This window comes from Harpegnathos saltator, unplaced genomic scaffold, assembly GCF_003227715.2.
Source record: "Harpegnathos saltator strain DR-91 unplaced genomic scaffold, Hsal_v8.6 scaffold15, whole genome shotgun sequence".
NCBI lineage: Eukaryota > Metazoa > Arthropoda > Insecta > Hymenoptera > Formicidae > Harpegnathos > Harpegnathos saltator.
In genome coordinates this window covers 1,077,537-1,104,596 of record NW_020229928.1, presented here as the reverse complement: position 1 = coordinate 1,104,596, position 27,060 = coordinate 1,077,537, and the positions used below count along the sequence as shown (strand labels likewise).

The 27,060-nt window shown below is 47.5% G+C and overlaps 1 protein-coding gene across 8 annotated transcripts in view; it reads left to right on the top strand.

Moving 5' to 3' along the window:
* The window catches only part of LOC105189470 (RNA binding protein fox-1 homolog 2), a 183,867-nt gene extending 157,334 nt beyond the window's left edge, over window positions 1-26,533 (top strand). For 4 of the 8 annotated variants that reach the window (XM_025296639.1, XM_025296638.1, XM_025296631.1 and 1 more), the window contains 6 exons: window positions 5,557-5,710; window positions 9,507-9,570; window positions 10,564-10,590; window positions 20,392-20,558; window positions 23,038-23,101; window positions 24,141-26,533. In XM_025296639.1, the coding sequence (XP_025152424.1) occupies window positions 5,557-5,710; window positions 9,507-9,570; window positions 10,564-10,590; window positions 20,392-20,558; window positions 23,038-23,101; window positions 24,141-24,185 (521 nt within the window). In that variant the 3' untranslated portion in view covers window positions 24,186-26,533. Of the gene's footprint in view, window positions 1-5,556; window positions 5,711-9,506; window positions 9,571-10,563; window positions 10,591-12,064; window positions 12,086-20,391; window positions 20,559-23,037; window positions 23,102-24,140 lie in introns of all 8 variants that reach the window. The other 4 variants (XM_025296633.1, XM_025296632.1, XM_025296636.1 and 1 more) reach the window with 4 other exon arrangements.
* Window positions 26,534-27,060: the final 527 nt, after the last annotated feature.

Sequence of the window (27,060 nt, the reverse complement as noted above, 5' to 3'; positions counted from 1 at the left end):
TGTGTGTGTGTGTGTGTGTGTGTGTGTGTGTGTGTGTGTGTGTGTGTGTGTGTGTGTGCAAATATGTGTATATATATATATATATATATATATTTGTACATGTATATAAATATCGTACCTGCTCTCTTAGGACACGCATACGTACATGTCGATGTTTTTTACCACCCAATTAGCCCATCCGATCAGCTGTGTTTATAGGGAGTCCTCGTTGTCGGGCGACGCCGGTGGTCGAGCGATCTGTGGCCGGAAATAATCGTGCGGCCGACTAAACCGCCAACTGATCGACGTCGAATTCGACGGGCGACACGCGAAAATTGGTAGCGACGAATCGCCGCGAGAATCTCGCGCTCGGCATTTTTCCCACATTTTATTATTATTTCATTTTATTTTTCAGTCGTCTCGCCCGGTCTTCTTTTCTTTCCGAGAACGACGAAACCGCGCGAATTTTCCCTCCCTATCTCTCTGCAAATTATTTTGCCGAATTCACCTACTGCGATTTTGGAAGAGCGATTCCGCGGGATATTTTTTTTCACGCGTGATGAATCGTAACGAAAGCGGCGCGATCGAAACACTTGGAGCTCTCGAACAACATATGAAGGGAGGACACGGAAGGGAGAACAGACAGACGAGCGAACGAGCTAATATTTAATTCGTAAGCTCATTGGATTCCGATTAAACTCACGCCGCCACCGCCACCGAAAAGTCCATTTATATGCGACGGTCGCTTGGCGGAATTTACAACGCGCGGTTCACTTCCGTTATCGCGGGTATTATACCGGGTGGCGTGTGGGTGGCCGAAATTTCGCGCTAGCGAGCGCAACGTATGATCGCGAATAAGCGGCGACCTGGCCGATTAAACCGGCGACAGCGTATTTAACGTTTTCATTGTTGGAGTGTAATCCCTCCGCTCTTCGGCGGACGCGCTATCGCGACCGTATTTCCATAAATCTGAATTTCCTCCGTACCAGAGCGGCGCGGCGCAGTGTGTCGGTTGACCGGGCGATCTGCCACCGCCGCCGCCGCCGCCGCCGCCGCCAATGTCGCGCGCGCAGTCGATTAATTAATAGCCGCTAATTGGCATGTCACGAGCACTCGTAAAATTCGGCCCGAAGACAGCAGTCATCCGGCGCGGTCGGCTTTTAAATTCGCATTCGTATCGCGAATTGCAGCTCCCGAAACGCCGCCGACCGCGAGCGTCCCTCGCGAGACTGCGTTGCCGGTCGCGATTTGATTTACGGGCTAACACGTGAACTTGAATCAGATGAAAGGAGAATCGCGACGCGAGTGCTTACACTCGGATGTCAATCGCGCGGGACTTGATCTATCAAGAGCTATAATTATTTCGCAGTTTTAATTAGAGGCACAGTCAGTTTTTATTTCCTAGAGAGAGAGATTTCAGATTAAAACTGTTAACTGGTTTAAGATTGTGATAATATAAAAATGAAATTGGGAAAAAGAAACATAAAATTGCATACTAATTATAATTAAGTATTAATAAAGTGATTTTGTTCAGCGAGAAGCAGACACAAAAACCGGTTAAAACGAGAGAGAGAGAGAGAGAGAGAGAGAGAGAGAGAGAGAGAGAGAGAGAGAGAGAAACATAATCGCAAGGGTGAAAATTTCGAGAAAATACTCTACATCGTAGAGTACTTTCTTCCGTAATCGAGATTCCGGAAAGCAGCGCGGTCATTACCAATTTGCGTACGTTGGGAACGTTGACAATCGAGTTATATTTCCGCGCCACAGATCACGCGAGCCTCGTAGAAAAGCGGAGTTACGACACTGGTTGTAACAACGATCCCACAAAGCCCACCCCCTCTTCTTTTTGGAATGCGCCTGCTATTTATGCATCACGCTCTAGTTCTCTTATCTACTCTTGAACCTCCGCCGCCCTCTTTAGACGACCGGCGATCGACCGCCGGTCGAGCCAATTAACCAACCCAACCGTCGTTGAACGTTTAACTTTCGTTTGGTTTGCGCTAACATCACGCGCGTCACTTGCACCAGTAGTCTGTTGAGGATGCTGTTGATGTGTGTGCTGCATAATCGTAATTCAACTCACTAGCCTAACAACAGCAACAACAACGACAACAACGAGAATAACGGTGCGTGTTATCGTTAACATGCCAGTCACTTTTGTTTGCTCGCACCTTGAAGAGATATCTCCCCGCGACTCAATTCGCTCAATTCGCGCAAGTATTTCGTAGAATTATAACCTAACAAGTATCTCCTATCAATTTTTTTCTTATAATTGTAAAAGTATGCGAGCAAAATAAGCACATATGATTAATTTTTTCTGTTTTTTCTCCATAACTTAGACGCTAAATCTAATTAACGCAGAAATAGAGAAATAGTTATCGGTATGTATAGTAGATACAAAGCGAGCGAGCACGAAGAGCAAAAGTTCTGCGCTCGGGAGCTATTTCCTCTTTTTTTTTCTTTTCTCTAACGGAGTCGCGCGATGTGAAATGCCCGTTCCTTTAACGAACGTTATTCTCTTCAAGGTGAATATCGCTCAAGGCGAAACGTACGTAAATGAGAAAGCACTTGTTGAATCACTCCATCAGCAGCCGATCCGAACGAGATGACCGTGCGCCAATGAAAAGGTAGGCGGAATCGTCAGTTTTTATTTATCTTCGACCGAAGATAGGAGGCGATTTTTCCCCGTGCCACCTTTATTCTCTTCGATCCATTTTTTCCTCATTTCCTCTCTCTCTCTCTCTCTCTCTCTCTCTCTCTCTCTCTCTCTCTCGTCTATTATTATTTTTTTTCTTTTCTTTATCCGATCTGTCGATAACTCTCAACGCCATTTGTCGTCTCCAGTCGGTACAACGGCTATTCATTAAAGTCAATATCCATCCATCAAAAGTTGCCTACTTTCGCTCCCTCGTGTCATCTATCACCGTTGAAATATAACCTGAGAAATATATATTTTGAAAATATAATCTGTCGCTGTACAGCTTCATAAATCACTCGCCGCATCTCAGCGGAATGACGATCGCGTCGCGGCGATGACGGCGTCGTTGCATTTTGATACTTTCGTTGTGATACCGAGATTCCGAATTCGACCTCTCGACGATGGTCACAAGAGAGGACGCAATTTATTTATAATTTGCAACAGAGAAGAGAGAGAGAGAGAGAGAGAGAGAGAGAGAGAGAGAGAGAGAAATGGGGGAAGTAGTCGACGGGTTTGAATAAGATTTGATTGATCTCTAATCCATCGAAATTATTCTTCCCACGAGCGCTTCTTCCCCGTTTCCTTCGGACGCGCGATTCTTCATAGCTTCGCGGGAGTAACGGACGCCGGATTGTTTTCCGCCTCGTTTCTGATATGGTTCTGATAAATCGGCCGATACCCTACGCGATCTCGTCGAAATTCACCGAGCCAAGCTCGCTTCGGTGAATCCGAAATGCATCATCGGCCGAGACGAAACCCGGCCACCGGTGGCCAAGGAAGGATGCTTGTGCATCGTCAGCTTCCGGAAGCTCGCGCGTTTCTCTCTTGACCGCGTCGTCTTTCCACGTCGATCGCGCGCGCGACCGTTGCCCTCGCAGAGCGGACGGATCGACTCCATGTGTCGTCAGCTCGCCGAGCTTTCATAGAAAGGAAGAGAAAAGATTTTCCCCGCAGCCCGAGCGCGAGCGCGAACCGACCGGAAAACAAACGGGAGATCATCTCGCGGGAGATCGTCTCCGCGTCGACGTTTTTTCTTCATCGAGTTCTCCTCGTTCTCCTGTCCCCCGCCGCCCTGTTGTCGTTTCCTCCATTTTCATCGAGGCTGATACGATGACGTGACCGATACAGCCACGCGCGACTTCCGCTTTTCAGAGCTTCAAGAGGGACTGTCGAGTAGAGCGCGGCTCTTCCGTTTCGGAGCGCGCGAGGATCGTTCTTCTATTTATGCCACTCGCCGAGTGCCGCTTCGAAAAGGGTTTGGGATAGTCCATTGCAAGCGGATTACAGTCGATAAAATTGATCGACGTAAAGGGAGAATGGTAGAGGGTGTGTACTCTCTCGCGGGATGAACTTCGTTTACCGAAGTTGTAGTTGTCGTTTCATTCGCTTCGGGCCACTCACGAGTGTCAACCGCAGGCGGAGCAAGAAGCGGCAAGACTTCTCTCTATTTTCAGTTTTCCGAAGTCTACTGTGCATTCTCTTTTTCTCCCTTTCTCCCCCCTCTCTTTCTCTCTCTCTCTCTCTCTCTCTCTCTCTCTCTTTCTCTGGCCCGTCGCGCGGGCCTCCTCCGGTTTTCCACGCCTGTATTTACTTCTCGGCCGCAATTTCCCAAAGTCAATCTTTGATAGGAAGAGCAAAATTTCCTGCTCGCACCGCCCCGCCCCGCCCCGCCGTTTTCTCACGTTGGACACACGTTTACCCTCTCTGCCCCACATTTCCCTTCATCCTGAACGCGGGCGGATATATTTGTCGGTGGATCGTGCTTGTTTTTGCGTCGTCCGTATGATGGACGCGTCACTGGGAATCTGTCATTTCAGCCGCGATGTGTCAAGTGTGTGGCCGTTTATCCCTTTCTTTCTCATAGCCTCGGCTATAACGTGTCATGTGTACGAAATCTTCGTGACAGATTCTTCGACAAATTTCGACTCGATTTTTCCACAATGAGAAATCGAAGCGGAGAAAATTGAGGCAAAGAGAGCGAGCGATTGCAAACTCCGCGTTTAATTGCTCTTTTGAAAAAATTAAATGAACGAGAATAGCTCAGTTTTAATATTTTATTAATTACGTGTAATTAATTGTAATTATGCTTATGAAGCTTATACAGTAGAGATATTTAAATTTAAAGATGTGAGCACGAACGACGAAATAGATATACCGACCTACTTTCCAAATTTCTCAAAATAGAATTTCACTCGGAAACGGAACGAAAAGGGAAAAATGACGCTGAAGATACGGCTACTCAAAATCGCGCGATGACTCGACGACTCAGACTCGGAGAACTCTCACTTCGCACGAATGAATATTTGCTCGAGGAATTTCAGAGAGCACTCGATTAGGAATTAACAATAAGTAATGAGCAACGACCCTCCGCCGAGGAAAAATCGATGTCGCAATTGTGTCGCGATGGAGTCGGTCGTGAAAATTTCAGCGCTACGAGCACTGCGACAGAAAGAGGGAAAATTCCACTAGAACGGCGCGCAACGATTTCACCGAGACTGCCGCGACTCGTTAGGGAACGAGCGAAAAGCTCGCAGCGGGCCCTAGAAATTCGTCGTCCTGCGAGTTCGCTGGCCGACGGCTAATTGAAACGTTCGACGAGCGCTCGTTACGCGCGCTACAGAGAACGTCGAACGCCGAAATTTATTAACGGGGGGATCGAACTCTCTCTCACGAACGCGAAAACCTCGTCTCGTCGTCGGCTGTCGACCGCTGATGTGCGCCGGCGGCGCGCCGCGCGCGGTTCCTCGAGCAGCAGCAACGACGGCAAGACCGGCGGCCTGATACGCACACCGTGGCCGATAATACGAGCAACGTGGTGTCTACAAGGTAGGCGATGTGTGTAATTATAGCATGTGCACGCGTACGCGTGTGTGTTACAGCCGCGGCACTTCGTGGAGTCGCCATACAGCGAGGTAGAGTCGGAGCAGCGAGAGCGGCCTTCCCGACGGGTGCAGCAGCTTTAGCCCTGGCCAGGAATCCGGGGCCACTGGCGGCAGCAGCTGCAGCCACGGCCCTGCATCCCTTCGCACCGACGTAAGTATCAGCCCGGTGGAGCCCGGGAGTCGATTTTAACGCCCTTGGCACTCGCTAAAGGTACACTCTGTGCTGCGCGACAGTCACAGCGACGTCGACAGTCTACGCTCTGTCCTCCTACGCAGACCTCCAGGCATTACGTCGTATTTTTAGATCATTTTTGCCACGGATAGAGTGCGAGAGAGAGAGAGGAGGGGAGGGGAGAGTGTATTTTAATTCGTGTTGAACTCAATGCGTTTCGGTAGTATTGCATCCCATTGTAGCAGTTTGTAAGGCTTGAATTAAACTAAATCCTATATACTATATATTCGACGGTGCCTTGAATTTTGATTAAATTTCAAACTACCTATTCTGCTATTCAGCAATTTGCAACATAATCACGATTTAATTATCATAATTATCATAAATCGTCGAAAATACATAGCGATAATTGTAGCAGCGCGCAGGTTAATCTCTCTCGCCACTTCCAATCGCGAACATCCAAGAATAATTTCCTCGAATCATGAATATAATGTCCAAACTCTTTACGTCGATTTAGCGCCGCGAGCGATTCATCGACGAGGGAGTATCATTCGCGCAGTACAGAATACCTTTGTCGGCTCCAGCTCCTCTCGGCTAAATCATTTCATCGTGCAATTTGATAGTGTAAATAATTTCACCTAGTAGTAATAATAACTCGCCCGCCTGATGCTTGTTTTGTGTACATTGCGTGCGAATGTGCTCTGTATGAGCGCGCGCTTGTGTGTGTGTGTGTACGCGCGCGCGAGCGCGTGCGTTTTCCTCTTTTTCCTCTTAGGAAAAATTACGCTTGCAGTGAGTGACGGAGAGCGAACGTCTCGGCAATCTGCGCTTTCCCGCAGACGCGACGTTAAACTCTTGGAGAGAAGGGGTTAACGGCGGTGGCGGTTCGCGTCGGACGATGGAAGGCGACGTGTGCGGTATAACGACGATAATTAATTTACACGAGCCGTCGCGGGGGGGGCGGAGGGGGGAGGGTTGATGGCTGAGATGGGGCAAAGGGGAAGAAAACGGGGCATCGTGCGCGTGGGGGAAGGCCACGTGTCCGCAAGCGTCGTTGACGTTTCGAGAGACTTTTTCTTCACGGCGGGACCTTTTTCTCTCTCCTCTTAACGATCGGCGGTTATGTCGTTAGCGCGGGATTTACATGCCCCGTAGTGCTTTTTTCGCGGACGGACGTCCCTCGGCGACGATTAAGTTTCGTTGTTCGACGAGCGCGAATTAAAAAGTATGCGTCCTCGGGGGCCGCCGTTTACGGCCTCGCGTTTGTTCGTCCGTTCATTCGGCTGCAATTAAGCCTGCGGATCACTCACGGGCTCCTCAATCGATCTGCGATTCCTATCCGCTCGCGCTTATTGATTCTCTCGAGCGAGCGTCCCGTTCTCAGCGCGCGCGGTTTAATATTAGATTGAAGGGAAAACCGCAAAGAGAGTCTACGAGAGATCGAGCCGTCTGGATCGGCGCGGCGGTCTTACAGACGAAATTCCCAGCGGAGAAAAGCCGACTCGGGGCTCCCCCCCCCTCTCCACGGCGGAAGCAGCATTGACCGGACGCAGGAAGAGGAGCACTCGAGTTAATCAACGCTCGGCCGTAAACAAGTCTAACGACCCGCGCCGGCTTTCTCGACGCGGGCCATTCAGACTGTAATACAAATGAATGCGGGGAGAATGTCAATCGAGGATCGCATTTCCATTCATATGTCAGCGCTCCGTCGCGTTCGTCGCGCATCCGTCGTCGAAGACCATCGTTCGCACGCAGATACGTCATCCGATACCGCCGACGGATTACTTCGGCCGAGCCGAACGTCGAAATTACTCACTCTACAACGAGTTGCACGCCGATACTCTAAGGCTCCCGCCTGTCAATCTCACTGCACTCTCCACACGACGTCCGACAAACTTGTCTCCCTTCCTCCCTGCGGGCCCTTCGACGTTTCCCTACGCGCGCGCACCAGTCCTCAGTCCGTATCCCGATCTGACTTCGCTCGCGCACAATGCGGATTATAATTTGCGAGAGAGCCCTATGGCGCTCGTCCATTTCTCCGCTACGCGCGTGGCGGAAAAACTTAGGACGAGCAGAAAAACGAGGGACGCTCGATTACACCCCTCCCTTAACCGCGCTCACTCCCTGCCCCGATCCCGCGCGGAGAAGAACAAAACCGGGAAAAAACCGCTCGACTCGGGAAATAACCGACTGCACTTTGACTGATTAGAGATCCGGGCGTGATTGTGTACGACGACGCGCCGCGAATTATCGCGCGACGATAACGCGATTCTCCGCTCTCTTTTCTCCCCCCTCTCGTCCTCTTTCTACCTTCCTTGGCTGTTTCCCTCTTGTCTTATTCGCCAAAAACCGCCGTGTGTGATTCGACGATCCTATCACTTTTTCTCTTTGCCTCTCCCTCTCCCTCTTTCTCCCGCTTTTTTCGCTATCGCGTGAATTTTTAGAAGCACGCGTTCGCGTCAAACCGTCAATCGTTCGTTTTAATATTTCGAAATCGCGGGGAGACGCGGCGCCCGCGGCGGGGAATGAAAAATTTGAATACGAACGAAAATCAATTTTCGAGGCCTGTTACATCGATGCGCGCGCGCGCACGCACAGCCCGCGAAATCAGATTTGTCAGATTCAATATCTGCATACGTTTCGTGTGTGTGTGTGTGTGTCGCGTTATGCATTTTAATTTAACGTTCGTGTCATTTTATTTGTAAAAATAAATTATTAACGCCCGACATAACCGCTCGAAAGAAAGCGCGATGTTTTATCTTCAATTTACGCTCGTACGCGACAATATTATTATTAATATTATTATTGTTATTTGAAACATTAATCGATACACATGATATTTCCACGGCCAATTCTGTCGCGAGTACAATTGAAACGCGACGCGTGAGAATCCTCGAGCCCGCAAAGCCCGTGGCACTCTCGCAAACAGGTTTTTGCAGGTCCGCAAGTCTTTCTTGTAAAACAAGATTATTACTTGGCCAAGTTAAATAGACTTTTAACAACGATCTTCAACGAGCGGAGTAATAAATGGGAGCGCGCGCGCGCGGGCTACTCATAAAACTAATTCCATTGCGAATACTCTTCCGAGCAGATGCAATATAAAGCAATCAACTTTTTACCCCCTGCCTCCCCCTGCGCGACCTCACCTCTCTTCTCCTTATTCAATCTTCCTTTCCCTCCCCCGGTCACCGTTGCCGTCGAACATAATTCATGGTCTTCGCGCGTAAAACAAACTTCGCTCGCGCCTCGCGCGCACTCGTGGCGAGAACGAAGTTTATCGCGTTATCCGGCACAATTGTTGCGCTGCCGAGCGGCGAATTTGCAATTTCATCGGGCCGAGCCGAGCGCGATATTTAATACGCGACGTCCATCGGGCACGCGCGAGCATTGTGTTGCTACATTATTGAGTTGTGAGATTGAAAAGAGTTCGCTGCTCCCCGACGCGAAGAGTAACAGCTTTTGTTCGCGTAAGTCGAGCGTGTCCTATCCCGCGCGGTCAATATTCAAACTCTCGTAAATATCTTTTTTTCTTTTTTATCTCCCGTCGTTGATATTACGGTCGTTGAATATGCGAAATTTTGTTACTTGCGCGAATTTCGCAAGAAGAAACGAAACGTCGAATTTCCGTTTTTTTTTTTTGTTGTTTTTTTTTCCTCCAGCGGACACCAGCCGTGAGGGAACGCGAAATTTTCGGTGACGCCCGCGACGCGCGACGACAGGCAAGCTGCGACGCGACACACATTGCTCGTGCTCATTCGTGACTTTTCTTTTGCAGCGTCTACTATGATCCGTTCCTCGCAGCACATGCAGCTACACAAGATTCCAACTACAGGCTACAGGTAAGATGTCTCTCGATTTTTACACACCCGCGCGGAGATTATTCCGCGCTTCCGGTGCACGACGGCACGGCGACCGCGAGGCATCGTCAAGAATGATATACCTCGACTGATGCGCGGGGAATGAGAATTTGAATTAAATCGGAGAACACGCGCGTGTGTACACGTGTGTGAGTGGCGGAAAACGTGGAGCTAAACGCGGATACGAGACGCTGGTCGACCGAACGACCGAGATGCGATAATCAATCACCGATCACCGCGATCGTCGTCCGATAATTGGCCGTTAATCGGAAAATAAAGCCTCGCGAACGTTGACGTGTTTTCATTATGTTGCGTTGCACGGACAGCCATCGGCCGGAGCTAATTAATCGGACAATCAGACTGTCGCGATTGAGTCGATGTGTGCATGCGCGCGCGCGCGCGGCTTTCGCGCGGCGGAGGGTATTGCGCGATCCGATGAAATCTCGCCGGTGAATGTCTCCGATTTTTCATTCAACTCGCTTTCGTGTTCATAGTCGCAACTTTTTGCTCATAGCAACTGGCGACTGGATACTTAAGTGGATGGATGTAATTTTCTCCTCGCGAGAGCGGAAATCATTTCAGCGACTTTTAGTGGCCGGGAAACGAGTACTAATTTGAATCTCACGAAATTGATTTCCGAAGAGAGCCCGATTTACTTATGAATACGTGCGAATATTTCCTCCACCAGAGAGGGAAAGTCCGTCGGAATGAAATTCAACGATGACGAGACTCCGTACGCGAGGAAAACGCGAGGGAAACTCGAGAATAATAACGAACGTAATCATCGAACCAATGTACAAGTATGCAATTCTTTCTCCGACGGTGGAAACCGTCTCCTGTAACGACGGGAGTAAATGGAAAACGCTCGCTCATGCACCGGAAGCGGAATACGGCGCGGTATATTTGTAAGACGATAAACAAGTGTGAACGCAGAGATCTTTACTAAAGTCCGTAACTCTTGGTGGACCCGTTTAGCTGGAATGGCCTCAAGCAACAGCTGACGTTAGTTGACACATTTTGCCAGGCTTGCATACACACTCACACCCACACACATATACACATACACTCACGTACACGAACCCATACGAAAGAGAGAATGCGGGGAGAAACCGATAACAATTACGCCATTCCCTATCTCGTTCTACATTGTTCCGATCGTTCACCGTTCTCATTGTATCTCATTTCTCGCCTGCCTCCCTTTATTTCTCTCTCTCTCTCTCTCTCTCTTTCTCTCTCTCTCTCTCTCTCTCTCTCTCTCTCTCTCTCTCTCTCTCTTTCATTCTCTTCTCTCTTTCGTTCACTATCGTTTCATTCGCACAAAAATCCCGATGTATCCCGACGTCACGACTGATAGGAAGAGAGAGTGTACACGCGACGGACTCCGCCAACCGTCGAGATGATTATTCCCTGCCTCGATCATGCGTCTCCCCGGCAACAATTCGCGCGTGAATGGACTTTACACTGGTGCCCGTTTCGACGGGACTCCTTTGAAAGCAGTTTCTCGTCGAAAAGCGAACGTCGAATCTCAAATGACCACAGTCGCGCGCCGTGTATATATATACTATACGCTGACTGCGACGCTTCGAATTTTCTCCTCGACTCTGTCGACCAACGCGGTGCGTAATTGACAAAAGAAATAATCTCTCAATCGACGAGGGAGGATCGTCTCTCTTTCTCTCTCTCTCTCTCGCGAGCGAGCGAGCGAGCGAGCGAGCGAGCGAGCGAACGGTGGTTCTGTTGAATCGAATTTGACATTATTCAGACCGAAGCCGTTCAATAGGCGATTCGATATAGAACTTGGCAGACGGAATTAACAAAAGAAAGAAAAGAGAAATAGTAAATTCTCAGAGTTCTCTTCGGATGATTGAGCGATTCGTGTCGTCGCGTGTAATGAAGCATGGTATCAATTTGCAATCTTCTCGAAAGATTCGGTACAGAAGAAATCTCACACACAAGACGGAAATCACGTGCCGCTTCATTAATTCATCTAGGAAAATGAAGATTAGATCCTCATGTCGATCGCATATCGAGGCATCTTGTTGCATCTTGTTCTGTCTAAGTGCATCTCATCTCATCGCGAGCCACATTGCACTCATCCTTGCATCTCCCCTTATCCCCAGCCACTTTCGTCGCACCGTTGCAACACTCTCACTCCCCCTTTTCTTTCTCTCTCTCTCTCTCTCTCTCTTGCTCTCTCCTCCTGTCTCACGACCATTCAAAGAAACGATTCGACCCGACGCGTAATAATCCCGAGGATGAGCGCGAAGTAGCGCCACTGCGGCGCGGATAATGCGCGACGATCGCATCGCGAGAACCGATTTTCGCGTGCTCGCGCATCTGGAAGGCACGAGGAACGGAGTTAGCTCTTGCCTTTAACGAGGACTCAAAGTCCCTTTCCGCGCAACTCGAGATCGAGTTTCCTACCGCCGCGCGATCCTAGTGAAATTTCTTTTCAGGTTTGCCGTTTGTGTTTCAGGCTAAAGCGCCCGCCCTGGAGGTAGGAATTAAGGGTCCGCCCGTTCTTCTCGTCTCTCCGTCTGTTTCATCCATATATATATTACATATTTATATATATATATATATATTTCTCTCTCTTTTCTTGTTATCGTTCATTTTGTCTCTGTCTCGTTATCTCCCCTTCTTTCGCTCTTTTTCACTCTTTCTCTTCTCTGTCTTTTTTTCCACGTTTTCGTTTGTTCGCAATATTGAAGTACCTCACCAATCTCTCGGAGAGACTGTTTAGTTAAATGTGTTCGCAATCCTCCCTCGCTAACAATCCGTTCCAACCAGCTCCGTGAAAGTCTCAAGTCTGCAGCTTTGCCTTGGAGAAGAGTCGTTTTCGCGGGAAGCTGTAGAGGAGAATTTCAAGCGGTCGCGAAGGAGCCGCCAACTTCCCTCCCTTCGACCGTATTTGCGTATTTTCTTTCCTTCCTCCCTTGTTCTCGATGGGTATTAGCGTGAGACAGCATGCGTTGTCGTTTATTTCCTCCTATCAAACTTAGAGCATGCGTCGCACCGATCTAGAAAATCCGTCGTAGGAGGCTGCGTATAAGAGAAAGATAGAGAGAGAGAGAGAGAGAGAGAGAGAGAGAGAGAGAGAGAGAGAGAAAGAGAATGTAGCGAACGTTGTGATAAGTGCACGCAAATTGAATGTCGTATGAAGAGAATGCCTCTCTTCAACTTGTTTTGAGGGAGCTTTGTATTACGCGAGTACAGTAGGCAAGTTCCGTGTGTAATTAGCGAGCTGACACAAGGTAGACTAGTAGTCGTACGATGATTTTGATGTGGTAACGTAGTCAGATTAGGCCCGCCGCCACGGTGAAGATAATTCGTAGCGAATTAATTACGAATATTGGCAGACCGTAACGCTTGGCCGCACATTACTTCTGAATGAGCGGAAATTCACGTTTTGAGGATTACTACACGCGATTGTTCGGATGTGTTAAGAGGACCAATGTCCATTTGGACCGATTTTCGGTTACAAGAATTTTTTTTTTTTTTTTTTTTTTTTTTTCCCGAAATATTTTACAATTTTATACATTATCTATCTAAGTACCGTGCTTTTTTACTGTCAGTGATCACGTGTACTTGTGAAAGATGTTTGTTTGCTTACGGTTATTTTCCCTAATTGTATTATTTTTGTCAAAAGAGATTTTGCCGTTAATAAATAAACGAATAGGAAGAAAGATGTTACAATAAGTACATCGATTCACTCGGAGCGACTAGCTGACGAATGAAAGTGACGGTTGAACTCAGCAAATTTTTATATCTCGAGATACCTGTTTCAGGTACCTGAGTAATCCAAAGTACTTGTACAATCGAAAATTCGACTAAATTTCTCCATCTATCGTGACATAGTTACGTACGTTGGTGCGCTAATTTTCCACGTCGCTTTAAATATTGCGGTATCGCAGAGAGAATTGACGAAGAATAAACTTTAACGACTTCGCGCTCGAGAATCTGTTTCATTCAGTTGCAAGAGAGAGAGAGACATGATATAGTAGCTAATCTTTAACAGACAATCCGTTGTTTCACGTCAAACGGAGAAGATGTATCCATGTCGAAAATATAAGTCTCTAAATCAGACTGACGACACATTCGCGATCGTAAATATGGAGCGGTGGATACGAAGATAAAAAGCTTTTCACGATCGTGAATCAGCAAGCAATGACCATTTGTCGGATGAAAGTAACTGCTTTACGAGAATGCCGCTGGCACTCGTTCTCGGGAGTCTTACGACATTAAAACGTTATTACGCAAATGCTTTATTGTGACTATCGGGACGTCAAAGTACATCGCTCCGAGAATTTTCATGACTGTCGACGTGAAAATTTATTACGAATGCCGTGAATACGCGTCGCCTCGAAGAATTCTCACGATCCACTTTCGGGGAACGAGGAAATAACGAGAAAGTGGACAACGATTCGATATTACATATATATTACCTTTTATGTAAGAATTGCATATATTGCATATATATATTATATATATATATATATATATATAACATCGAATCACTGCCCATTTTTATTTAGCACGCAAATCGACGAAGTTTTGGTATCGAAAGGAAAATCCGGAGAAGGATACTATAAACAAACCGCGGTTCGTCTATCAACCTTTTATCGTGACTGTAAAGCCGCTTATCGCGCGGACGCGAGTGTTTAATAAATCATCTCTTTATCTCTCTCTCTCTCTCTCTCTCTCTCTCCCTCTGGACGGCGCGAAAAACGCGCTCGACGGCTCGAGAATCCGATACGTAAATAATATTCAGGGGAGATTAACGAGACGTTAACTGGCGGCGTATACTCGTGTGGAAGAGGAAGAACGGGAAAACTCGTTATCGGGAAGCGTGAGTAGTGTCTTTAAACGCGGAAGCGCAGAGAGCCGGGTCATAAATTGTGTGTAGGCGCGCGTGCCGGGAATCGCGAGGAATTTTTGCGGCTAATTTGGACGGGGGCTCAATCTGCGGATTCGACGGCCAGTCGGCGAAACCGTCGCGCAATTGCCGCTACCGTCGCCATTACCGTCATCTCGTTGCCCGTCCGAAAGACGGAGGAAACTTCCTCCTCATTCGTACCGAGAATTTACGAACCGCCGTCTGTGAACAGAGCGGTAAGTCGGCAGTCGGCCGAGCTCCCCGACTTTGTGAGAAACGCCATAAATCAACGTCATTGCGACGCGCTCGTCATTTAAACGGCTGACGGGTTCATCCCGGGCTGCGTCTTCGCGACAACGTCACACCGAGCAATGAGGTTGTTAAGCGCGTGTCGTGGCTCAGCACGATGTAGCACACGGTACGGAAATATATATATGCTCCGGTAAAAATACATTCGCAGTCTCGCATTTTTGCTCGCGCGAGTCCCGCCTACATTAGGAAAAAAAAAAGAACACTCCCCGCGTTCGTTACGCGGACACAGAATACACTCCCGACTACAATGTAATCAAACGTGAACAAACGGGGATGATGAGTACTTTAAGAAGCGTGTACGGAACTTTGGTAATTGCGGCAAGTTCGCGGTAGGGTTAAGATACTCGACTTGTTTAACTTCGGTCCGATAATTAGTTCGGTTGCAACGGCTTAGAAGAGAGTGAGCCGCGCTTCCTTTTCCGGTAGAAAGAAGAGAGGGAGGAAGAGGAGAAGGTAAGGAGGGGGTGGTATTGAATACCGTATTCGCGAAATATTTCCAAGTCTTTTCGTCGGCTTAATTGAGGGACCCGCCGAGTGGCGACTAAGTTTTTTAATCAGCAGCCGATGTATACACGGCTCGTGCGCTTGTGTACCGTAATTGGGGGAGGAATGATGCTGCCTTTTCGTTATTTACCAGAGTGCTTGACGTTTTCAAAGAGAACGACGCGGCAGAAATTGTCCTTATCCTTCGCTTATCCCCGCATCTCGATAGTAATAACGGTATAGAAAGCAGCCGCGAGAAAGCAGAGAGAGAGAGAGAGAGAGAAACGCAAAGCAAGAACCCACCGGCCGATTACTCCTAATTACCGCACCCTCCGATTATTCAAAGTGAGAAAACTGAGAATACAAAAAATGTAACGCGCGAGATACCTTCCGCTGCAGGAACATTAGGAAAAGTAGCCGGGTTTTTTTTTTATCAGTGAAAAATGGAAAATTTCAAGAGATATACAAAAAATGCTTTATTCAAAGTATCGTCCCTCGCTAGCTAGCTACACATTTTTACCATCTCTCTGGCAATACATGAATACCGCGACGATAGAACGACTTTGGACCGAAACCATTCATCCAACCAATTTTGCACTTCTTCGAAATTGGCCAAGTGTTGCCTAGCCAAGCCATGCGCCATCGACCGGAACAAGTGATAATCGGAAGGGGCCAGGTCTGGCGAATACGACGGGTGCGATAGCAGATCCCATTTCAGCGTTTTTGATGGTGTCCTGGACAATAGAAGTGCGATGGCACGGAGCGTTGTCGCGCTGCAATATCACTCGTTCGTGTCTCGTGTCTCATTCTGGCCGTTTTTCGAGCAATGCATGGTTCAAATTGATCAGTTGTTCTCGGTAGCGATGCCCATTGACAATTTCGCCCGGCTTCTTTTCAGCAGCTCATAGTACACGATTCTTTTCTGGATCCACCAAACGCAGAGCATTGTCTTCTTTCCGAAGCGATTTGGCCGTACCGTCGATGTTGATGCTTCGCCAGGTGAAAGCCACGATTTTTTGCATTTAGGATTCTCGAAATATATCCACTTCTCATCGCCAGTAACAATTCGATGCAGGAAACTCTTTCTTTCATGCCGCAAAAGCAAAATTTCGGAAGTGGCTCTTCGATTTTCCATCTGTCTCTCAGTCAACTCATGTGGCACCCATTTTCCTTCCTTTTGAACTTTTCCCATGGCATGTAAACGTTTGGAGATACCTTGGCGAGTCATGTTTAATGCCTCCGCAAGTTGATCTTGTGTTTGCGTATCATCTTCATCCAATAACGCTTGCAGATCGGCGTCCTCCGGCTTGTTTTTGGTCTTTCGGAGCGCTTCTTGTCGTCAGTGTCGAAATCGCCACTTCTGAAACGTTTAAACCAATCTTCACAGGTAGCTTTCGATGTTCGTCGTAGACCTCCTCAAGCAAATGACGTGCTTCAGCTGCACTTTTTTTTTAAGTTAAGACAGAAAAGCAAAGCTTCCCGCAAATGCTGTTTATTTGGCACACAAAACTCGACATCTTCGTTGTTAGAAGAAATATTTTTGCGTTGCGATATGTGTTGGTATTACGACTGATTATTGTTAACAGATGTCCAAGCTATAAAACAAACACAACTTCAGACATGTATGTCGACTACATGTGTCGTTAGCACCATCCATGTGTGAAACCCGAAAACTTGGTTGCGCACCTAGCAACTGCGGTGAGACAACGCGAGACACGCTGAGACTGGAGCACCGTCCCGCGTATCTTATCTACATCTACATTTTCTGATATCGCAAACATTTTTCTCACATTTCTCACAACCGCGCTACGGTTGTAAGTGGAGCTCAGTAGTAAAGGTGCAATAACGAGAGGAAGGAGTAGCGCTCACTTTCCCGTTGTTCTTCGTCACTGTCAGGGTTAAGCGGCTCAGGTAAATCGTTAGGCGTTTCACCTGAGCCACAGTGTAAACAAGCCCGCCTCTCGAGTCTGCGGTTTCGCGGTGCGCGCGGCCGTTTAACAAGGTCGGTTTACGCGGGCGGAAAGAAAAGCCGAGAGTAGATGCGCCGGCGGTGCTGGTGCTGGTGCGCGAACGGGACGGCGAAGAGAGAAAAAGTGCGGCGGGGTCGACCTTAGCAGGATGCTGAATCAGACGTAACTGCGGTTTGCCCAATCGCGAGATAAAAAGCTAATCACTGGTCTCGGGCGCGACGACGAGAACGAGTTTTTGCCTCGATCTCGACACTTCCGGCTGGCCGCCCCCGGAAATTGGATTCGCGAGCAGAAATCGCGAGGAATTACCACCTCTCTCTCTCTCTCTCTCTCTCTCTCTCTCTCTCTCTCTCTCTCTCTCTCTCTCTCTCTCTCTCTCTCTCTCTCTCTCTCTCTCCCCCCCCCCCCCCGCCCTCTTTCGTCCGCTCTGTCGTTGTTTTCGACAATATCTCGCCGAGAGCGAGTGGACGATCCACGTTATTTCGCGCGATGAGATTACGCAATTCGTCGCCGTCGGCGTCCCGGCATTCAGCTAGCTCGTGTTTCCCGCATTTCGCCTGTTTTCGAAAACTTTGGCCAAGAAGATCCGCAGCAACCTGGCGCCCGGCCGCGAATCGCAATACGTCGTCCTGTTTTCCTCAAGCCGGCGACAAAACAGTTCGCTCGCTCGCTCGCTCGTTCGCCTGTCAGCCAGCCAGCCAGCCAGCCAGCCAGCCAGCCAGCCTGCCTGCCTGCCTGCCTAACCGTCGGCACTTCTCCGCGTCTTTTTTCGCGGCTGAAACATCGAATAACAACCCGTTCCCTGACCACGCCGACCGAAAGTTCCTGGCGCCGATGGAATCGTGTTTTCGTCTCGCGCGCGCGCGCACGCTCGATATGCGCTCGAGCCGGTCAGCCAATTCGCGCGCGCTCTCCCTTTTTCTCTCTTTCTATCTCTCGTTCGCGGATCGCGCAACCCCGCGTTATTTGCGGCGACGTCAAAAATTATTGGACGCGCGTTCGTGCGCCCGGATATAATGCACGGCTGTCGCTCGTCCAGAGTTACGAGCGGAAGAGTTTCCTGTCCAAAAATTCACCGCGCTTCCCTGTCGCGTCGTCGATTCGTCGTTGACGCGCACACGAGCCGCGCTTCTCGTTCCTGTTCCCATTCTCTGTCTCTCTTATCCTCTGTCCATCTCTGCGTTAAATTTCCCGACCGTTTTCAATTTAATTTCTTTACCGAAAACTTTACTGGGCCGACATCGTGCGTTTCTCGAATTCGCGCTTCTGCTAGATTTTTCGTCAAATGCAAAATTTGGCGCTCTCTCTCTCTCTCTCTCTCTCTCTCTCTCTCTCTCTCTCTCTCTCTCTCTCTCTCTCTCTCGTTAACGTTTCTTCCGTCGAGTGGAAACTTGGAGCGTTAGAATGATAATTTTAAATTTAATTGCAAAAACCCGGCGTCGGAAAGTTTGTCTCGGCGCTCTCTCTCTCTCTCTCTCTTTCTCTTTCTCTTTCTCTCTCTCCTTCCCTCCCCCGGTTCGGAAACAAGAATTCGTCCTGTATTATTCATATGAAAATTCTCAAGAGATTACTTGGAGAGATTGAAGCACTTTACTTGGTTTCATCTTCATCGGCCACACCTGTGACGAGAAAAGATTGAGAAGAATGATCGATAACCGGCAACCTCCCGTTGTCCTAATTCTTTCCCTTCCCGCTCGCCCCTCTCGAATATTTGTAGTTACACTCTTTCTCCGTTTTCCCGATTTTCCTATCAATCTGCACCGTGGCTATTTTCATCAACGTTTTTCTTCATATTGCATGACGCTCTCACATACTGTGTATCATTTATTCACTCCACTGCGTCTCGAAATGTTCAACGCTGTGCGCGAACAGCAAAGATCGAGATTTTCTTCTCCGCCTGTCGTTTGACGCGATTCTATAAGAAAGGGCTTTGAAAAAAATTGTGATACAAGATGGAGCATTCCTGTTTTTCACCTTCTAGACATACACTACAGCTAACAGATGGAATGTTTAAGTTGTCGCAAAATATATATCGGTGATATATATTTATAGTCACGTAATGTCACAAAAGCATCAGCAAATCAAATATATCGTGCATTTCTCTCTCTCCCTCTCTTGATCACGAATCGTGTCCCTTGTAAATAAAACATCCCTCTCGAGGCTGATTGTACAAACTACCAAGCGCCAAGTGTCACGTTTAGTTATATGCTCAACATGTTTGAACGTCCACACACTGGCATTTTGAAAACAGCGAGGGGGAAACGCGCGATGTAAAAGTTGTTTCGTTCGTGTATGCATCGACATGTTTTTTTCCTCTCCTTCCTCTCTTTTGTATATTCAAACCCCCGAAATAGATATATATATATATATATATCGCTCGCCGTTTGCGACCCGCTGTTTTATCGATGTCGTTGTGGATGATGCTGACGCGTTTGAAATAGTAATCGCACACAGAAAACACCGACGAATTGCAGATAGCGAGAGCGCAAGAGATCGATCCGCTCGGATTTGAAAGTCAAATATCGCGAGGAGCGCGCGACCGACAATTTTCTTGCATCCCGAAGACATCGCGGGGTGGTGATCCAATAAGATGATTGCATTAACGAGCGCAACGTTGAACAACGGTAACGAGGTGTCTCGGTAACCCATAGCGACATTTACACACGATAACGAACGAAGTGACACGATTTCGCGAATGTCGAGATATGAAGACCGTCGGGAAAACAAGGAAACGCTTCTTGTCGATTGCCGAATATTTGGAAGCTCTCGCTGTTTCGCGGAAACAATCATTAGAGTCGTAGAGAATCGCTCCCGAATGATAGCTTGCGCGCAACGAAACGGAAACCTTAAGAGCATCTTCTTCCAGAGAACACGGTATCTTTGCGCTTATGTGCTTTCCAAGCTCCGGTCGCAGTCTGTATGTATTTGAAACTGCCAACCGGCTCGGCTTGGTTTTCCGTGTGCGAGTACACGAGAGAGAGAGAGAGAGAGAGAGAGAGAGAGAGAGAGAGAGAGAGAGAGAGAGAGAGAGAGAGAGAAAGAGAAAGAGAGAGCCTCTATAGGAACGAGCGTGTTAGTGTATCGTTTCTCTCGCTGAGACCCTCTCTGTCTGTCTTCGAGCTTGCTTGAGCCTTGCATGGCGGGTCATGATTGTTGTTTCAGGCCGCGGCAGCAGCAGCCGCAGCGTCACCATTGCTGAAGACACCCCTGTCGACAGCACAGCAGGCCACCTACGCAGCTGCAGCAACCTACACGGCGGTGGCTGCGCGCGCATACGGCGCAGCTGCAGCTGCGGCACAACCGGTCGCAGGATATGCCGCAGTAGCGGGGTAAGTGCACCGTTTTCGCCCCCGAGAACCCCGCTGTGTACTCACCTCACACCGAGTCCTCCAGGACTTCCTCTCCCACTCTCATCCGCTCGATATATAGGAAATCCCAGACTCCGACCTTTCGCCCCGCGGATCGCCCGACTCGATTTTCCGTCTTAACGCGCAAAAATTCCCCGCGCTTACGTCTCTCCCTCTTCCGTTCTTTTTTCTTTTCAATCATTAAACATCCATCCGGCCGCAATACGCGGCGGACGATTGAAAGCTTCGCTATACCGCGGTTCGCTGTACACATTCAATCCATGCAAAATAAATATGAAAAGTTTCGCTAATTTTTGCATCAAATATATAAATGCTGAACCGTTATTAGATGGGAACGTTTTGTTTTTGATACTCGTAGTAGTTCTTTTTTGCATATTTATACGACTAGATAAATTTCTGATTTCTGATTTTGAAATAGACAGCTAACGTGTTAAAATTTGGTTGTCGAAAGTTCTTCCGATTTTGCGTTATTTAAACGATTTAGGAAACATCGTTTATTCAACGTTAAGAGAGACAAGAATATTGGTTGATTGACGGGTTCGCGACGAAAGGTGTTTCGCGATGCAGACACGGGACGCTTCCGTAGACATTCACCCTTCGAAGAAACGACGATCGCCGCGAGGAGAAGAGAAGAATTTCTAGATTCTCCTCCTTTTTATTATCCTCGGGAGAGGGAACTTTGCAAATTTTCTCCGCGAGCGTTCTCGTCCTTCTCTCGTAATACTTCGCGATTTCTTTTGAAGCGTTGCTTAGCTTACTTCGCATGAATTATTTACAACTCGTTATACAGCTCTTGTTGCATCGCCGACGATACATTCAAGACACTACGCGACGTTTGTTACATTACCGTGTAATATCTCTTCGACGTAGCTGAAACCACTTTTGCTCTTAAATCGGTAGATTATCGCGACGATCGCGTCACACGTTTACTACACATTTCTCAAATATATGAAAATTGCAAATTTTCAGTCTCTGTCTAAAATATATATATATATATATATATATATATGCGACGATAACGAGCGATTATTGGACTAGAGCGAGTTAACGAATTGTGTCGCGAGCGTTAACAATCGCGTCCCGAATGTATTTGGAAATTCTTCAATGATGATGCGCTTCTAGAACTCATTCTCTCTCCCGACATTGCGTTCAAGTAATGACCATCCGACGCGTATTATCTTCATTATCGATATGAAGGGCCACGGTTTCCCGAGCGTCATAGCTGTGGTCGGCATGCAGGCTCACGTATACCGATGCGGATACATACGTGTACGTGTACGTACACGTGTATAGATCGGGGACCTCCTACGGTCGTTTTGAAGTCATCGGCTCGACCCCATTACGGAGAGTGAGGTCGAAGTGTATATCACGTATCGAGCATCGCAGTGAATCGCGCGCGCGCACTTCATCCCCGCTGTCCCTCCGGCTATATAAATATAGCCGCGCGCGTTTGATCGTCGTTTCTCTTCATGTCTGTTCAAATTTTACCCGCCCCTAAATACCAATACCCCGAAACGGGGGAGGTGACACATCACTCACTGCACAGCTTAACACCGCCGAGTCCGTTCCTTGCAGAAAGCCCCGGCGACGAGGACGTGCTCTTAGGAGTCGCAAACACATTCCCGAAGTCCAGACCAGTCCTACTAGTTCCACTGAAAATCCAGACATATCTCCTGAGAAACCCTAGCACGCCTTTACACCTCGGTATTTCACGCACATTATCATCGATCCGTATCAGATTTTCTAATCTAGATTTTTTATTTATATTTCGTAATCTATATACTCTGTTTGGCCTGGCCTGGCCTTCTATCTTGGTGTCGTATGATACCCTGAGTGGATTTGTTTCCAACGTTTCGCAAACACTCTAGTTCATTTTTTCAGGTAGAGGAATGACCTGCAAGTTTCAGGTTGCTCCTCTCTCTGAAGAGAGATGGACAGAGAAGTGTTCACGAGAGGTGTCGCCATAAATTTATGAAGAACGTGGCACCAATCAGAAGCCAGGTCAAACATGTTTCCATACCGCGGAAAATCTAGAATATCAAATCTATGCATGTTAAGCTATATAATAGACATCATTATAAATGAGATCACTTTTCAAAGAGATCAGTATATATATATATATAATATATATGTATACAATTTCTTCAATATAGTTCAATGTAACTATAATGAATCGATTGATTCGATCGGCTGTTTTACTCACTAATTAACGTGCACGATTAATTAGCTCTCTCATTAATTAATCAACGTCCTTGTTTCGCACGTTTGTTCTTTCGTCGTATCGATTAAAAAAGGTCGACGAATGGATTGATGCATACGAGATCGCTCGATTCCGGGCGGAAATTTCTCGCATGAAAAACTTTCCGCGTCGAACTCCCTCTCGTTCGACACGGAATTAGAATAAAACTTGTTGCAGTAAAATCTTTTTATGTGCTTCCAGTTATGGCCGCGAGTACGCCGATCCTTACCTCGGCCACGGCATTGGACCCGTTACGGGTTACGGGGTAAGAAACAACTTCGATCACAAGGCTTACTTTTTACAGTTTCATTTAACGGGAGTGCGCGTTAAATCGCGCGCGTACATCACCGACGGCCCGGGTCCGTACGTCGGTACCCCGCGGTATGAGAATGGAGCACTCCGTTATTACGCCATAAATAATGGGGAGTTGGAAAAGCCCCGCGGCCGCGTTTCACTCACATATGAATTATTAATGCTCCGGCATTTTCAACTTATGGAAACTGTGTCGCAGCGAAAGTTAATGGGCACGTACTCCCATCGCGCGTTTATCCTTAAATGTGACTATCTGCCTCGCCATCTCGCGTTTACGACGAAGCCGTAACGGGCTTCATATTGTGTAAATGACGACGCGACTCGCGATATGGCGGTCGGTACGCGCGCCCCCTTCCGGATGGGGGGAACGCTTAATCGCCCGCGAGAGAGAAGGCGGAGAAATGATTCCTTAATTAAATCACATAAATTATCAATTTTTAATCGTAGCATCGCGCGACCGTCGACAAACTCAATCGCCAAAACTATGTTCTCGTTATTCAGTACTACTTCGGTACTCTTAACACATTTTCTTCGTACAGTAACTTTTTCGAGACTCTCGGAAACAATTCCGAAACGAATAGTTGAGATAAAATCTATTTGAAATCGATCGAAAAGAATAAACTTATTATCCGCTCGCGGAAAGCTCCATTTTCTTGATCGCTTGTACTTGCTCGAAGACTATCGGTACCCCGATATTTTTGTTCAGACGAGGATGACAAAAAATCTTCTTTTTTTTTCTCTGAATCAGTGTACACTTCCAGAGAACTTAAAAAAAAAATATATATATATACATACAGCTGAGACTTGATGATAAGAGAAGGAAAAGGAAATGCGTAACTAATGCAGGAAGTGCTGACAAAACGAACAGACCAAAATTTTGATAAAAAAAGAGAATGCTATGTAAAAAAATGAGCATAAATTACGGTTTACAATTCGCTGAGATGCAAAACAGAGTGCATCCTGTGTTTCTAACGAACCCTCCTTTTTCCCAGGCGACTGTCTACAGGGGTGGTTACAGCAGGTTCACGCCGTACTAAAGCGGACTGTTGACTGCGAAGCACAGCGAGCCTTCCACAAAGTACACCGCGTTATACTCAGCAGACAACATGACCAGTTAACAAGTCGACACAATCATCACCATCATTTCGCCATCATTGGGATCACCGTACGAGGAGCGACGCGCCTGGACTCTCCGCCGTGGAGCGGAGAAGAGATTTTGCGACGTTCACGAAGATCGTTCGTACTTCCGCGACGTTGTCGAAGACGGAGAAGGAGAGATATCCCTCGATACATCATCGTCAGCCTGCGAAGGATCGCTCGATATTCGCGCGGCAAGCAAATCCGCGTCGTTGTTTTCAGCGTCGGAACAAGTGTCGTCCGTCTACGTCAGTTCTACAAATCCGAGCTAGATTTGCTGCGAAACAGCTGCGAGCAACGGTCACGACGATGACCGAAGCGAAGACGCGATAATAAGGATATCTCCTTTCCGTGTTCTCGCGGTACTTCGTTCGACAAACGCGCGGCGGTTGAGTCGAGAACCGACGCACCGAGGTGTGTCGAGTCGTTCGACGGCGAGTAGCTCTGATCGTTTACCTGCCAGTACAGCCACAGTAGCAGCAGCAGCAGCAGCCATTCGCTCGCGAAAACGCGGACAAAAAAGAGGGACCCGATCGACTGACCGGGCCCCCCGCCTCCCTCCCACCGTTTCTATTTGGATGAATTTAAAAGCCTCAATGATGATATGTCGACGTTTTTGACAAAAGTTTCAACGACGAAATGAAGCTTGTCGCCATTTCTTTCAGCTCTATCCAATTCTCATTGAGCCGGGGTCAGTCTTTCGGTGACGCACACCACCGTCGTCAGCGTGTAACACTCATAGTCGCGCTGTCGCGCATTTCCTCAAGGGGATTCGCATATCCGGTGCGATTTGAAGTGTTTTTTTAATAACGACCGTGCGAGGGTCGAGATGTTCGAGATGCTTTCTCTTGAGCGCAATACGCAACGGAATATAAAGACGCGCACGATATAGCTATGTATAACCCTCTTGTTTATATAGTTGCTGCGAAAAAACGCACTACTGTTGTCTCCGATACGACGTGCGTGCGGTCACGCACGCATTTCCCACTCATCGCATCAGCCCACCAATTCATGCGGGCGGAAATGCATTTCGCGAATGCACGAACCGCGGAATCGTCCCGGCTGCTGTGCGCTCGTGTGCGCGTATTCGGCGAAACGCGCGCGCATGCACACACTTTGTAGGAGTGCTAGTAGACAAAAAAATGTGCTTCCGCAAGAGAGATGTGTCAAGCGTCCGTATGCTGCTGATATACATGTATACACACACACAATTGCGTAACTTTCACGGGAAAGTCCGGTTATGCTATTGCGTCTCGCATACGCGAAATTACGAGCGCATACTTGCTTGCCGAGATTCTCACTCGTTTGTCGCGACAGTGCTACTTCCGCCCGACGCCGTTGCCCATCTCACTCAGCCAATTGTAACATAGCTATGCATTTACTGTAATTATTCTTGTTTAGTCATCGTTAACCGTGTGGTTTGTACTCGTAGTCTAAATTAGCGGATAATACACCGACCCGCGGTCGTCGACAGGCACACGAAATATTTGGCATAATTATATCGTCGCATTGAACGCCGAATTCCGGCAGGTTTTATTCGCGCGCGCGCGCGCGCGCGCGCATGCGAGAGAAACATTTCCGACGCAGCAGAGCGCTGTAGAGCAGGCGACAATTCGGCAAATTCATTTTCGACGCGTGTAGATTCAAGGAACGATGCCGATCAAAGTTAACGATCGATCGTGACGACGAAATTGACAAGGACGAAGTAGAGCGATCGACAATGAACCGAACAATACATTAACGTGTGGAATATGGGCAACTAGCGACATGTTCCCGCTACGATTAGACGTGTAGCATAATGTGGGGACGCACGCGCGTAAATGGCTGCCGCCTGCGGAAAAAATTGCAGTTTGCTCTGTTTCAAGGCAGCGAAACGTCGACGAAGGAGCGCACATACGTTGTCGACACGAGCCGATACGAGGTGATGGTCCGGTAATATATTATATAAAGCGAGACCTCTCTCTCTAGGTAGCTAGGTAGCTAAAAAGAAGAAGAAAAAAACGTGAAAAGCGACGTATAGCGAATACAAAAGCAAAAAAAAACGTGTGCGTGTGTAAATGTATGTGTGTGACCGGTAGGGTTTCTATGCCAAATATTATACGCGTGTATGCTCTTTCGTCGAGTATACGTGTGCGTAGGTTCGCGAACTTGAAAGACTCTGTTCTTGGTACGCCATTTTATTAAGGAGAAGTGAATAGTAGGAGACACGTGGTGACGTAGCAGTCTTTGAGAGAGAAGGAAGAATCGCTTTGAAACGTGACCGTTGAAAAAAGGAAATGAAGAAACAGAGAAAGAAAACATTTCACACCCGGATTTTAATTCGCGCAGAGTCTAGTCAAAACCCCGGTTTCTCGATATCGAAAAAACGGCAACACCTCCGACTTTTCACCCTTTTTTAGTTATACATATATATATATATATCTTTTATATATATATATATATTTATATATATATATTTATATTTATATATATATTTATATATATATATATATATCTTTTTTATATTTATTTACGTCGCACGATTTGCACGTGATTCACCGCTTCCCGAGCTTGACACATTATCATTTAACACGTACACTTACCTACAATTCATGAAGATCAATTAGTCAAGAATAATTAGCTAATTAGCTGAATAGTTAAGATATATCTGGACGGAACTTGTGACTTGTAACTTATTAACTTGTTTAACGGGTCTTTCGAGTTATTTCACATTTCATCATTAGAACAAATGAAGAGCGAAAAGCTCCGGCGATCACTGCAACACACGACGCGATT